Below are 15,560 nucleotides of genomic sequence, written 5' to 3'. Positions count from 1 at the left end.
TAAATAGTAACATGAAAAATACAGTCAAGTGATACATTGCTATTTATTTTACAAGTTTCTAGAAATTTTGAAGCATTTCTCTGAAATAATTAGGACCCTTCAGCAATTTTTTAAGCAGCATAAACTTTTTTGGGAAGACATTTCTCATAGCAGTGGAATATTATTTTGCATGGTCTGTTTTCAGAATTTCACTGATGTTTATAAAAATACGTTGCATTCCGCAGCCTCAGGATCATGTCCAGAGAAGCTACAGCTACCAGGAACCAGCATGGGACACCAACAAGATGGGCTTCTGCTCACAAAACCATTTATTCGGCATGGGAACAAACTCAGATCCAGAGACAGAAAGCCCCAAACAGAGGCAGGGTGAGGGGTTTTGAGCGACAGAACCAGGGTGGAGTTTAAGGTCGGGAACTAACAGGAACACAGCAAGGGAGAAACCCCAGGGGCTCAAACCCCATCAGAACTCCTGGGCTTCCCCCCATGAGGGGTCTGGGGTGGGACAACTCTTCCAGGGCTCACAGGGCCCAGCCCTCAAAGCAGAAGTTCACAATTCACACTAGCTGGGCCTTACAGCCACGCCTCCACTTTAAACAATGCTTATCTGAAACAAAATCTTTGCCTCCCTGAGGCACCTCACAACAAAACACATCTAGAAAACTTCCACTACAAAAGATGGGCTTTGGGTACATATAGAATAAACAAACTTTTCATTCTTTACAGGACCTTGAAACAACTCAACATAATCAACAAGTGTTTTTCCACAGAAAGTAGCAAAAAGTTATCATGATTCATAAACAGGTCTAGCCACAATGTGCAATGACAAGGAAAAAACATAGGAATAATTACTATTGCAAAGCACATTGCAGTCTCCAAAATAGCATCCCATTCTACTAAATTAGGTATTACCAAATATTCATTCTGAGCACATAGATGAATTTACACTACCCAAACATTGTGCTTTTAGGTTCCATGATGTGGAATATAAATACCAATGATCCTGTCAACGTAAATTCAGATTTTGTAAACTAGAAAATTTTTAATGGCCATTTCCAAGCAGCTGCAGTTATTATCAGACTAAATGCAGCCAGACTAATAAATGGAACAATGTCTAACAAAAAAGAATTTATTATAAAAATAATACAGGTCCTCTTATTCCGGTTTCTCCTTCTAAACTGTCAGCACAGTATATAGAGTGACTTTCTGTTTTGAGAAGTCATGCTCAAATGAACCTATTAAACCTTTTACACTTTCATGAAGTTTTTTTGCTGCTTCTTTTTTTTTGTTGTTTCTTTAGGCTACTTTTCCGACTGGCATATCAGGTTTTCAGCTCTGGATTTACTTCTTGGGGACTGATTTGCAATGCTTCAGCAGTAAGTTAGAAATAACACCAGTTTGCTCTGGTTCGGTTTATCCAAATAGATCTCTCTCCCTCTTTAAAAATATTGGTGCTTATAAAGCTCCAGCAAAGCTTTAAAATCTTGTGGAAAAGCAAGGGCAAAGAAGCCTTCACTCTTGAGAAAGGAAGAGCAAGCAGCAACAAAGTTGCAATGCAAAGGAAAGCACATGGTGTCCTCCCCTCAGAAACTGACTACACTCCTTTCACTTCTGTCCTAACAACACCTTCGGGTTCTGAGTACTTGGTTAATTACAGAGGTGCTCCTGCTTGGTCAAATCATCTGTTCTGCATGCACTTAACCTGTAAACAGAAGTTCACATGCTTAGGCTGTCAGATAAACAATGTAAACTGAAAAATCTCACATGTCTGTTTTCTCTCTGTCTCCATGCAGCCAGTTCTTTGGAAGCCAGCTCTTCTGGGCTCATTTTTATTAGATGATCTGGAGTAACCTCTCCTTTCAGTACTTTCTTAAATAATATCTAGAAGAAAGAAGAAAAGTAACTATTGCTATCAAGACAAAAATAGCTTGCAGCAGGGAAAAAATTAGAGAAGTAACATATGACATGCTCTGTACAACTAAATGGAATATGTAACTATCCCCACTGCAGGAAGCATTACTAGATTTTGTAACATAAAAAACTTAATTCCAGAGCTCCTTTTATTCTACATAACAATGTATAACAATACATAACAATATATAACAATATATGATCAAATGTATAATTAACTGCTGTTTCAAAGGAGAAAGAGTTTATGCCCACTGCAGCAGTAACACAGTTTACTGTTCTTGTTTATAAAGGTTTAAATCCTCTGCATCATACAACAAAGAGAAGAAAGTATCAGACAGGATAGCTGTGCTTTGGAATAATTAAGTCCTAGGTTAAAAAAAAGACAACCAACTACCTTAGCAGTATGAGCAAAGAGAAAACAGAAGTTAACTCTTAGATAAAAGTCAAGATAGAAGTTCTTGTAATTTACAGTTGGGTAACTGTAACGGCAAAATACTATAAACAAAGCAACTTGATCAGAATAACTGATAAAGGACAAAACACAGAAGCTAAGGAGATACTGATGTTAAATAACGGGCTCATAGAAAGCAGAATTGAGAGTGAAGATCAAGCTTAAGAAATTTGGGTGTGAAAAAGCACAGTGAGGAGACCTTGAACAGATAAACAGTAGGTGTAGTAAACAGCAAAGAATTATGTGGAGGACAGGAATATCTAAATAACAAATCAGTGGTAAAGAGAAAGACAAACTAGGCAGGCCATATCTACTACAGTTTGAAACCAAAACAAAAAAACGGTACACTGGGAGAAGGAGTTGGAGAATTAATGACAGGGAAGAAAACAGAGGACACTGAATGCCCAAAGAACAAGAAATATCAATAAAACAAGGAAAAAGGAAAAAAACCCAAACAGGTTATACTGCAGGAGGATTGATAATGTTTCTATATTGAAGACTGTTCCTTTAATCTACAGCAAATCAAGGATTTCTGCAAAGGACAACAGACAAATCCCACATACATTATTTTTAGGATCTTTCAGATTGAACATTAAACTTCTGTATTTGTTCTTGTACTTCGCATCGGTGTCTCGAAAAAAAGAAAACAGCTCTCTTTCAATCCTTGTGGCAACTTTTGCTGCTCTCTCCTCTGGAATCTTTAAACTGGAGTCTGTCAATCTATAGGAGAACACAATGGCAAAAATTACAAAATGCATCCAAATAATTAACAGTTTAAGTATTTATAAATACAAATTAATAATGTTTTTTTTAATATATCTTTACCTTTTCATAAGAATTTCCTTAAGAGATTGCTTAACACTTTGTCTTATCTGATCAGCAGAAGGCTTGGAAGCTGTCACAGCTGGCAGGTGTGTTGCACTATTGGATCCTTTCTCATTTTTCTTTTTCTTAACTTCTTGTTTCTCGTGCGTACCTATCAAAACACACAGTTAAAAACTGTAAAATACTCAAATAGGTTTATTTATAAACTTTTGCTGCTGATGGAACTACTTTCATGAAATTTTATTTTTAAACTCCTAAGAGCTGATCCTCAAGAAGCAGGAGTTGACTCCCAGGATGGATGCTTTGTGTTTGGTTGGGTACTTTTATTTTTTTTTTGTTTGGATTTTTTGTTACTTAGATTAATCCAGAATAAAAACTTCCTTAGCAGAAACAGGGGATTTGTCCCTTTATTTGAAGTATTTTCTTCTACACCAAATCAAGATAACCAGTGCTCATTAGCTTGATTTTAAGTATAATTTCTGACTCTGAATTTTTGGAACAGCGTAGATTCGTTTTTCAATGAATAAACTGAGAAACAGAATACTATGAAGCACATATAAGCATAATAAGCTTCACTTTAAAATTTTACATTCAACTTAGCACTTCTGCATCTGTTAGCCATCAAAATTACTTCCATCATAATAATCTCATCTTCTGATTCAGTTAACACTCAAGGTCATGATAAGGTTTGTGTCATAAATAATACAAATAATGAATAAGTCTAATCAAACAAAATTGATAAAGAAAAATTATTAATTTTCAGAGTCAACTGAAAGCTTATTTGTGTCAGCATGTGAACATGTCACTAATTTTAAGCAGAATCCTTCAACTTAGGAAAGCAATGGGAAATAAGTAATATTATTTTTACCATTTTATAGTCAGAAAAAAAGGAACAAATTGAAGACTGATAAAGATTTCTAGATTGTATCAGCATTGGCAAAAGACCAGAAGAGCTAATTTATATGTTTTTAGACAAAAATTCAAAGCTTGTATTTCAGAGTAAAAGACACAGCTCTCACACAGTATCTCACTAGCTTTGCTGCTGAGATTTCAGTCCCAAATATCAACTTCACATTACAATGATGTTAGAAGAAAAATGCTTCCTGGAAGGGAACTGGGGAGAGGACAGAGGTTGCTGGGAGGGTAAAAATGTCCCTTCAACCTTTCAAATGAAATTTAGATGAAAATCTGATGACTCAGCAAGCAATATAATGTTCCCCTTTGAAACGAGTTGATAAAATTGTCAATTTGTCAATTATTATCAAAAAATATCAGTAAGTCAAAATGCAATTTATACAGCAATTAAACCAGTTTTATGTATATAAAGCAGATCATTGTATTTTATGAAAGAGTGTTTTAAAGTCTCATACAATGTTAAACGAAGTTTAATACAGAGATATGTACTTTTTCTCATACTTTTGATTATGTGAGCATCCTCTACTATTGAAATGGGAAACACACATCTACCTACTAAATAAAACTGAAAAAGAAAGGAGAAATAAAGACCATAAATGCTATGGGAACAAACAGCTTTTCAGATGATCACCATGATGTTCACTATGGAATGTGATTTGAAAAACTGATGCTATAAAGAAAGGCATCATCCTTCACCATACATAGGTGAGAACTGCAGCATGGAGGATACCCCCAAACCTTGGTACCTGATTTCGTGGACCTTTCCACTGTACTAAGGGATTCTTTACTTATTTTTTCATTTTTATCTTCAGGGGACCGCCGAGGAATTGCAGCAGTTTGCGATCCTTTCCGAGCAGGAACATGCTGCCCCTTTTTAGTATCTGAGTCTCTGGACTCCGGTATATTCTTGCCATCCCCAGATTCCTGAAAGCAACATTTACACACGTTAGCAGGCTACTGAATGGTACAATCAACCTCTATGTAATTACCACATATTTTTCCCATTTTTTTCCTTTTTACACCTTACAATGTATACCCTAGATGTACGTGCCACCATATAATTTTCTAAAGAATTACTGAACAATATCCCAAATTACTACCAAGCATTGTTTAACAATCTCTTTGAAATGCTGGCTCAAGATACAGCACAGAGAAATAGCATTTAAGCTGTGTTGACAACCACTAAGTTTGCAGTTATTTTAAAAAGTCAGGGATACCAATGAACATCCCTTAACCAGTTTTAGCCACAAAGGTCAAATGTTTAGAAAGCGTATGTAAACTAAAATTAAAAAGAACAGCTTACATTCCAGAATTTCAATGCTACTACTCAGAAATAAGACAGGATTACTGATGATTATGTTAATGAATACAACATTATATATTAACAGACTGAAGAACTGTCTTGATCTGTATAAATTGTGCTTTGTTAGTAAAATTAAATATAAAAATTAGGGAAGCCCCAAAGCAGTAGACATTTTTTCCTATATACAATCTGAAAAAAAAAAAAAATCAAAACTAAAATACTTTCATTCTATTGTTTCAAACTGTTTTGCAGCTTATAACACATAGAAATTGACAGATGTCTTATAATATGTTTAGAAATCTGAAAGAAAAATGCACTAGGTTCTTCACCATTTCTTTGCACAGCTGTATGTGTAGGTTTATATACACATACAGGAGTAGGACTTAGGTGATCTTCGTATGTCCCTTCCAACTTGGGATGTTCTAAATACATATAACATGCACATATCCCGCTCAATATAAGAGGAGTTTAGCTAGCAATACCCTCTTGAAAGAGTCAAGACAGTTAGAAAATGAAGTAACTTCGCAAATAATTAAAATTAGATTCAAAAAAACATCTGAAACATGGTCTATTAACTGGCAATGGGACAGGCAGAAACCTTCTAACCCCAGTAATCAAGAGAACTTAAAACAATAAGCAAGACTCACCCGTCTGAAGATTTTGACTTTGTGCTTCCCAGTGTCCTCTGTTTGCTTTGCTTTTTCAGTCGTTGTATTTAGATTACAAGTAGGTGTTTGCTTTGATACCCCCAGTTTTTCACACTCAATTGTTTTTTCTTCTTTATGCTCAAGTTTCATTTGAGTATCTGGTACATTTTGATCAAAACACTCCATTTTTTTGTCCTCTTCAGCACAGCATTTCACACATACATACTCTTTATCTTCTTCACCCATCTGCTGTGCTTGAGAAAGGCTCAATCCAACACAGTCACCATGAAACCAATCATCACATCTACCACAACCTACCATAAACCTGAAAACAAAGTAAGATGTAAGTCAGTGAAAACTCTGAAAGACAACTATGAAAGAAGATACAGCACCTTCAGCACCATATATATATGGATATACCATAATTGTTTTGATTTTTGCATCTCAGTCATTTGTTCTTACCTAGTTAAGTGATATTCTCTGGTGCTTTACATCCATCTCCAGCCTTACGACATGGTATATTCCTGAGAAGTATTTTTTTTGACTTTTTGTTTTTTAAAGTAGTCCAAGAGATTATCAAAACCTCATGGTGCTTGTGTAACTAGCTCCTAAATCCTACCAAACTTCTTTTCAGACTACTATCAATGTCCTGATGAATGTTAAAAAAAAAAACCAAAAACCCATCAACCCTCAGAAACAGTAAACTTGTTTGAAAAGACTTGAAAATTTTCTTCTAAGATATTATCCTTGCTTTTCTACAAATATAATTGTCATCATTCATCACAAACACATCAGCAGTTGCAATCTTCCACAGCAGCACGTCTTTAAATGTTTTGACAAACACAATTGGCGTATCAACCTGTTCTAAATTAGTTGGTATTTTACATCTCATTCCTTAGACCATTATTACTAATTTATTTATAGGAAATTGCTTTCCATTCTCTCTCAGGTGAGTATGGGGCCAGAAGCTTGGTTTCCAGAACCACCTGTTCAGCTTACAGCAACTCTTTTCTTTTAAATAAGGTATGCACTTTTGCGCTACTCAGCTATTTTATTCAGAGCTAACAGTTACTTAAAGACTGTTTCAAATACTAAAATTATTATCTTTTAAAGGACATCCTTCAACTCATGAGTCACTTAACTGCCTTATTTTAAAAGAAGAATCAACTTTAGCTACAGATAGTATTTTCAAGCATTGTAAAGACCACCTGGTCTTAAATAAAAGCATCATTTCTCACTATTTAGTGGAAGCATTTTGAAAATTTCATTGGGTATCATGAATACCTAATTGCACTGAGAGGCACAATTTCCAGTGCAAGTATTTGGGAATGATATGGAATTTTGAAGTTCCACAGGCTAAAAACCAACTACTTCAGGAAACTTACATGGTAGGAATTATTTTTTACACATAATGAACCTGGCACGAAGGAACAGCTTTCAAATGATGTAGGAAGATCTCTTGTAAAATCCACTTACATTCTCTTTCCCCTTTCATACTTTTTGGGGACGGGGGGGGGGGGGGGGGGGGAAGGGGATTGTTTGTTGGGTTTTGTGTGGGTTTTTTTAGTCTGTTGGGGTTTTATTGTTCAATATTTCTTACTTTCTTTTAATTTTGTTTTATTCTTACATTAACTATATTCAAGATGTGTACTTTAACATATAGTTTGGATGAAGAAAATCCAGAAAGACTGCAAGTGTATTAAAGAAAGCAGAAATTCTTTGTTAATACTAAATAATTATTTACTGAATTCCTAGGTTTTGAATTTCATAGAAGACAGACCTGCCTTCCAAAGTAATTCCATATGTCCCCACTCAGGCTAGGATCTGCTATCTGCTGACTTACCTACCTGGCAGAGCCACATAAACAAAAGAGATGTGCTTAGAGCAACCCTCATTCTCCAGAGCTGTAAATAAATGTTCCAGGTGGTTTGATTTAAGTATTGTATTCAAAAACTACTGTTACCTCAAAGAGATGAAAACTCTTATTAACAGCAGACATTTGAAATAAGACAAGAGAAGGAAAAACTACGTCAGGATTACATTCTGCTGAAGAAAATATTATTTTGATGCAAAATGAGTCTGAGGTCCATCATTTGGAGGTCCATCAGATTGAGAAAAAGCCTATGATGATGTTTGTTAGATTTGAAGAAAGAGGTTTTCAAACTAGTCTGGGAAGAAAAATATTTTCTCATTTTGAATTTTCTTTTTCTGAGCTGCAAGTACATTAATGGTATTAGTTGTCACTAGCAAACAATATCTGCCCATCTACTTCTTAATTTTAATTAGGAAGGCAGAGGTTCCTTCATGTTTTGTCTGTATCTCAATCTTTTCAGATTCATGTTCCAGCAAATTCCAAAATCAAGCAAGGTAATGTTAGGGCACAATTACTTCTGATGGTCTCAGCAGAGTAATACCACAGCATTTATAAACACAACAGAAAAACAAGAAGTGACAGGACTACTACACAAAGCTCACTGCTCATTTCTGAGAGCCTAGAGCCAAACATGCAGGGGCAGGAAATAAAAGGTGAGTGCCTATATCACAACTGCAAGGGTCCACAGCAGGTGCTATACATAGAACACATCTTGTACCACTGCAAGAAAATACTACTATAGCTCTGAGAACACAAACTGGTTATAAAAATTCCCCATGAAAGATTTTCTGCAAAAGCTGAAATAAAGTAAAATCACACAGTCAAAGCATCATGCTTAAAGGGTGTTTTGGTGTCCTAAGGAATTAATGCCTGTTGTTAAAAAATAAACAGAAACCAAGAATACGCCATCATGAAGCCACAATTGCTATTAATTGAATTTTTATTAAAATGTATGTATTTTTTTCCTCAGTTTGTAAATTCAGGCATTGGAGACTAATTCGTTATAAGAGGAAGATGGATCGCAGCATTTAGTAACCAAAACAAACTTCTGATTCATATTTAGAATGAAGAGATTAAACCAAAATACACAAGATGCTGTACACCTTTAAACTGACAGCACATGGAATTTTTCAGCTTAGCTCACACATATTAAGGGGAGTAATAGAGATGGTGTGTAAGTAAGGCACCAGGATATGTATCCAGTCTTAAACCTTTATTTTCAGGTCTATCAAATAAATAATAAAATTTTTTAAAGTAAAAAAAACCTACAATGTATTCAGCTCAGAAAAGATCATTCTTCACTAAGACTACACAGATAGAGAGAGAGATGCCATTCAAGCAAACTGCTAAAGATGGAAGATTCATTTGGCTTCATTCCAGTCTTCGCAACAAGGTTTCAGTTACACTATATTTTAACACGCACAACAAAACTTCAAAATTCAGGGTTCAGAAACCAAGACTACAAAAAGAATCAGGAAATGTCCATGATGCCTGTTCTATAAAACAGAATGTGTTGTTTACAATTGTTTTGTTTGCACTTAGTTATACGAAATGGTAATAAAAATACTGGTGCTGCCTAAAAAATTCACTATTTCTACTAATTGTTTTGGTTTTTTTTTCCACACTAGTCAAATGCAAGACTGCAACTTTTGAGGCTGGCAGAGAACATACTGATTTTGATGCCAGTAATGTAGATAAGCCTTTTTAGCATAAGGCCATGTCTACATCTGTTTCTCTTCTCTGCACACAAAACAACTATGATTTGTAGCAATTATGATAGGTAATGGACAATGTCCAAACTAAATAGGGGAGTCAAGAAAAACTGAAGCCTTGTTTGAAGGCTCAAGGATGTCCTTTTGCACAGTTGTTATTTTTGACTGAAGCAGTTCTGGTATCTTGGACTAGTAAAACACCAAAATTTTCTGACTGCAGATTGCTTCAAATTTGAAGTGCAGAACTTTTACCCATGTTGTAAGGCTGGACTGGAAGATGTAAAGCTGAAAGAGAAAGAAAAATATGTTTTAAAATATTAAATCATGCCACATTCAATGAAAGACTTGTTTTCATTGGACTTTAATATAAAAAAAATTCTAGGAAGAAATAATACTTAAAAACTGACAGATAACAGCAGACAGCACTACAGCTCATTGGGACTTTTGCATAGAGCATGCTACTGTTTCATTCCTTTAAAGAATCTCCATGGTAGTCCACATATCAGCATGAAAAGAGACACCTTAAAATCAGAAAGTAATAGATGAAAAAGAGACAGAATAATTAATGCAAACCTGCCACAATCTCTCTGATGATTGAAGACTTCCCTTGGTGCATTTATTTGTAGTAAATTAAATTAATTTGTTAGATGAAAAACTCAGGCTTGGACAATTTATTTTCTCAATATATGGACCATAATTTTAAATTACCTTCATATATTCAAGTCATGTAACAGCAGCAAGATTCCAGAGAAAATAATTACTATAAATGGGCAGAAGCCACCTTAGTCATAAAACAGCTTTTCATTGTAAAGCTATACTTGAGTAAAACAAAATAAAAATCAGCTGTCAAGTGTTATTCAGTGTGGGACATTAATTAATAATGTAAGTTGTACTGCTACAGAAAATAATTTAATTTCAAAAAAATTGCTTCTCTTTAATCTTTCACATTTGTCATACATAGCAAATGGGAAAAATACCACAACAGAACTCAGATCTTAACCAAAAAAAATCCCAAACAAGCAAAAAACCCAAACCAAACTATTCAAAATAACACCCTAGCCCTGAACTCACCTAAGAGGAGTAAACCCACTGTTGACTTTATAAAGATTTCAGTATATAAAGCAAGTCCCCCATCTGCACTTCGTCCCTTAATAGCACTGTTCACCAATCTACCACAGATCTGTTGAAAACTTGCACTAACATGCCAGCTGTTCCTCTGCTGCACTGATGCTACAGTCCAGCCAATGTTAGAGCAAGGAAAAGATATTCATGGCATGGCAGCTTTAGCAGAGAGTATGTTCTACATCAGTGAAGTAGTATGGTTTGATACAAAGCCCAAATGAAATAAGGTCTGTCCAAAATAAATCTGCACTACCTTGTAAGCACACAGAAAAAACAGCAGTTCCACTTGCTTCCTTTTTGACAAAGTCTAACACAAGTGAAATGGTTTTTCAAGTTCTGATCTTCTAGAAAAAAAAAATCCACAAACCTATCTTAAAAAACACACTGCAAACTTATTCCCTAAGTACTAAATTTCAATAACCCATATTTTATGCCATATGTTTCTTCTCTTTCTTAAAGACATAATTTTCTTTGCTATTCATATCACAGGAATCCCTCCAAAAAGGAAGCGGCAAGAAGACAAACAAACCTATGCCTTTTGAATTCAAGATAAATTCATGAAATATGCCAAACAGCAAAGTCAAAACCACTAAACTTCCCCACAACCCTGAAAAAAATGAATACATTTCCTAACATTAATTATAAATCTGCACTAAAAATTATGTGTATATATACACATACACAATCATTAAGGAAAGCTCTATTAACATTGGATTCCACACACGCTGCAGGATAAGCATCACATGCTTTATAAATTGTATTTATAAGCACTTGGTATTTATGCTTATCTTTTATAAAACTATTTTAGACAACTTATGGTATCCATTTGCTTAATTCCTTCATGCCACTGGTATTAATAATAATCCTGCCAATACTGCAGCATAGTAACATAATCCATATAAAATCTACAAATACTATTATGTAACCATAAATAAAAATCACAGTTGAGTCTTCTCATTCGCTAATTATACATTATAATGTTGTTTTGTTTATACTGTCATTCAGTTCTATAGCTGTGGGTGGAAAAGCACGATAGCTTTTCATGTTGCAAGGCTTTTCACAGAGGAAGAAAGCAGCAACAGAGGCAGAAAATTTAAAAGCATCATCTATTATTGCAAACTGATGACATCTTGCATAATCTGCTACTTAACATACTCATAGCATCTAATGAACGTTTACTAGAACTCAGGCACCATCATTATTCTAATTACTGTTCCTTACGAAGAATGTTCTCACAACAAATTGTTTGTTGTTTACTATCCACTGATGCCAGGCATCACCACCCTAAAAAAAATACACGTGTGTAATTCAAGGATGGCTGTAAGCTTGGAGACTTAAACTCCTTTCTCAAGCACTCTCTTTTGTATTGGCTGTGCAAATTGTATGATAACCTGGATCCACTATAATTTACTGACATTTAGCACTATTTTTAAAATACAAATCTCTTTTACTATGGGTAAAAATGGTTTGCAGTTTGCATCCATCAAAGTACTTTTCTATACTACAGCTCTAAAGGAACTTTTTAGAAATTATATGTAAGCAAGAGATCACTGTGCCTTTGGTAAATCAACCTCAGTATTTTCCATTTAATTACATTTTACAACATTACTAACTTTTCCTCCATATTAAAGCATAGTTAATAAAACAGAAATGTGGAGAGAAAGGAATATCCTAAGTAAAATCTACTCTCGTATCACTTAATTTTTCTGTGAGGTCGGAGGTCAGTTTGTATGTGACCACTCAAGCTGGATTATCAAAGCCCAAGCAACAAAAAGAAAAACCAGAACCAAAGGAAAAAAAAAAAAAAAAAAGAAAAAAGAAAAAAATAACAACAAAAAAACCACTAAAACACCACAAAACAGCACTAGAGAATCATCAAACTCCCACAGCCTACTACAGAAAAAATCTTACTTGGAACTGCTGAAATCAAGAGGAAGTCACGAAATTACAGTTACAAACTTGCTCTGTGGCAATGCTTTCTAGAAAATTTGCTTAGAAACAGAGTATCTCAAGTTGCCTATTATGAATTATTCATCCAAAATTAATCAAACTTCTTGTTAAAGAAAACAGACTACAGACAAGGGAGACAATCTAAAAAACGTCTGTTAGGTTTTGTCTATTTGTACAAGCAAGGAACCAGTTCAGCCCTCCAGCCTGCAGAGAATTTGAACATCTACACTGAAAATCAGAGAAATCTTACATTAGCAGATTTCTCAATTTCTGCAGAGCTACCATCTTCATTTAGCACTATGCCAAGAAATTACATATTATTTTTAAAATTCAACTATCTTTAACAACCTTTAATCTGTCTTCTAGAAAAGTAACTATTATTTGTGACAAAGCATTTTCAGCATCATTTGGATTCATTAGGAATTTGAGTAGTAACTTCAGTCTAACATTTTGAAAAATTATGGATATTTTTCATATCCATACACATACATACTTTTCATTTATAGATAGATAAATGAAAATGTTAGCATATGATTTATGTTATTAGCTGATTAGAATACATCTGACAGCAATATGGGAACAAGCTGGCAACATCAAACATATTCAAAGTAATAGTATACTATGAGTAACAATTCAAACCTTGCGCTGAAAAAACATCCTTTCAGAGGTGTTGAAAATTACAAAAAGTAAATTGTCATTTGACTTGTGCAGAAACACAAGGCTTAGTTTCCATAGGAAAAAGCAATTCTTTTTAGTCACGTAGCAAAGATACATCACAATACGTCAAGTAAACAGGCTGAGAGAGTCCTAAAGTCAAACACTGACAACCCATTCTCTGAGTAAAGAAAATATATATAAAACAGCTATGGTGGTTACAGCTTATAAACTTCAAGACACACGGAAAAGAGAGCATGAAGTCATTGTTCAAAGATCAGGTGGCCAACGATCTATTAAGGGAAAGCAAGCAAGCACTGTCTCTTATAAAACAAGATGTTATCACTTGCAAGCTTTTTTGATCATGCAAATCTCATGTTTATAAAACAGAATTGCTCCTTTTCCAGACAAACCCACTGTATCTGCAGTACAAGGTAAGCATATTTTGACTTTGTATGTGGCCAGCAAATTACTACATGTAGTCCTAGAGATATAAATTTACTCCATTTGACATGTGCTGATCTGAAATAAAATTGAAATAACATCCTTTTACTGTTGTTTTAGCAGGCAGAGCAAAATTACTCTGGGTCTGTGTAAGGCCTATGTAAGCATCGCCGTTTGGGAATTCTGTACACAAAAAAAGCTGATGCCACAATTTCCACACATTATCTTCAACCTGAATCAATTCTCCAACCTTGGTATTACAATAACAAGTTAGTGGCTTTACGTTTATTACAGGGAATACACAAACATTCAAGTGACTACTACTCTGAATCCTGAATTTTAAATATGTTACTTTAACATGACATCCTGCAGAGCTCTTGGTAAATTATTTCACAGTTTGGGGCTACAACCTCAGTTTAACATCTTTTCCTACAAGCAATTTGTACCACAGCATTGAATAAAATTTCCAAAATTGAAATAACCACATAGCAAGATATAAACACAAATGTTTCAGATCTTAGCATTGCCATTGACATTTCTTGAACACACAGTCTTTTGATAGCATTTGTGTCTTACACTTTCTCATTTTCTCTTATACAATGAACAGAGAAAAAGGGTAAGAGTGACCAGCTAGGTGGTTTCAGAAGGGAAACAAAAAATCCTTGAAAAGTAGTCCAAACAGTGAATTAAAATCCCCTTTTCATTACCATAAATGCTGATTGTTTTGATGGGTTTCCAAGAGACATAATTCAAATTTATCATCTTATATTTCTTCTCTTTTGCACTGTACTAGAAGTGTTTTCTCTTTCTCTTGCACTAATAATTAAATTAGGAAAAAATGCCAAGGCACTGGAGATAAAAGTTTTGCTTCCTCTTGTATCTTAATGATAGCAACTGAATTGCAAGGCTTAAGTTATTTATAGTATAAAACCACTAAGTAAAATAATCTAAACAAATTAAAACTTTATTACTTAGACTAGTAACAATAAAAGCTCATGCACTGACATTCATGATTGAATTTTCTTAGGCATGAAGCTCCCTACTGCAAGCTTCTTTATTCCACTTTGTCTCTTAGTCACATTCTAATTTTCTATAAAAATTCTGTGTTTATGTGCTAAGAATCTTTCTACATTTATCAAATCTGATTATCTTCTGCTGAAAGCCCTGGCTGCAGCAACAGTTTTGCAACGCAGATAAAAAAAATAACACAATTCCAACACAAAAACCCTGAAACACTGAAGACTGACATTCCAAAACTGACAATACCTGTAATTACCATCTGTGGCAACTCATGGGCTGTCCCAATCCAACCTCAGCTGGTGATTCACACACTATATTATTCTTCTGTCAGCAGTAAGAACTGGCAATGCAAAACTGGGTTTGCTGAACTTAATCCTATATTGCTGTGTATCCCTGTACCTTCTGTAATGCTACTTTGACTTTATAAACTAAAATAAGTGGATTTAACTGAGTCACTGCCACATCTTCCCACACTGGTTAGATTCATTTAGTAATAAAAGTCAAGACTTTCTGAACTCTAACAAGACATTAAAAAAAAAAACAAAACAAAAACATAGAATGTTTAAAATATTAGCAAAAATATAAAGAATATAGCACAAGTTCAAGTCCAAGGTGCATTTTTAACAGCTGTCAAGTGGTTTAAATTCCAAATATCATATTTTGCTTAAAAATACTTACAGAAGCATTTTTGTATCCAAAAAGCAGCCTTTTGGGATGTAAACAAATAACTGAAATA

At 34.4% G+C, this 15,560-nt stretch overlaps 1 protein-coding gene across 7 annotated transcripts in view; it reads right to left on the bottom strand.

Moving 5' to 3' along the window:
* The window catches only part of PHF3 (PHD finger protein 3), a 50,901-nt gene that overhangs the window by 10,670 nt on the left and 24,671 nt on the right, over positions 1-15,560 (bottom strand). For 6 of the 7 annotated variants that reach the window (XM_058836452.1, XM_058836453.1, XM_058836454.1 and 3 more), the window contains 5 exons: positions 6,050-6,374; positions 4,846-5,023; positions 3,185-3,335; positions 2,923-3,079; positions 1,762-1,878 (listed from right to left, as the gene is read on the bottom strand). In XM_058836452.1, coding sequence (XP_058692435.1) covers positions 1,762-1,878; positions 2,923-3,079; positions 3,185-3,335; positions 4,846-5,023; positions 6,050-6,374 — 928 coding nt within the window. Of the gene's footprint in view, positions 1-1,761; positions 1,879-2,922; positions 3,080-3,184; positions 3,336-4,845; positions 5,024-6,049; positions 6,375-6,511; positions 7,475-15,560 lie in introns of those variants that run through there. The other variant, XM_058836458.1, reaches the window with a different exon arrangement.

Source organism: Poecile atricapillus, chromosome 3, assembly GCF_030490865.1.
Source record: "Poecile atricapillus isolate bPoeAtr1 chromosome 3, bPoeAtr1.hap1, whole genome shotgun sequence".
Lineage (NCBI taxonomy): Eukaryota > Metazoa > Chordata > Aves > Passeriformes > Paridae > Poecile > Poecile atricapillus.
Note: the sequence above shows the minus strand (reverse complement) of the source record. Positions and strands in the feature narration are given on the sequence as shown.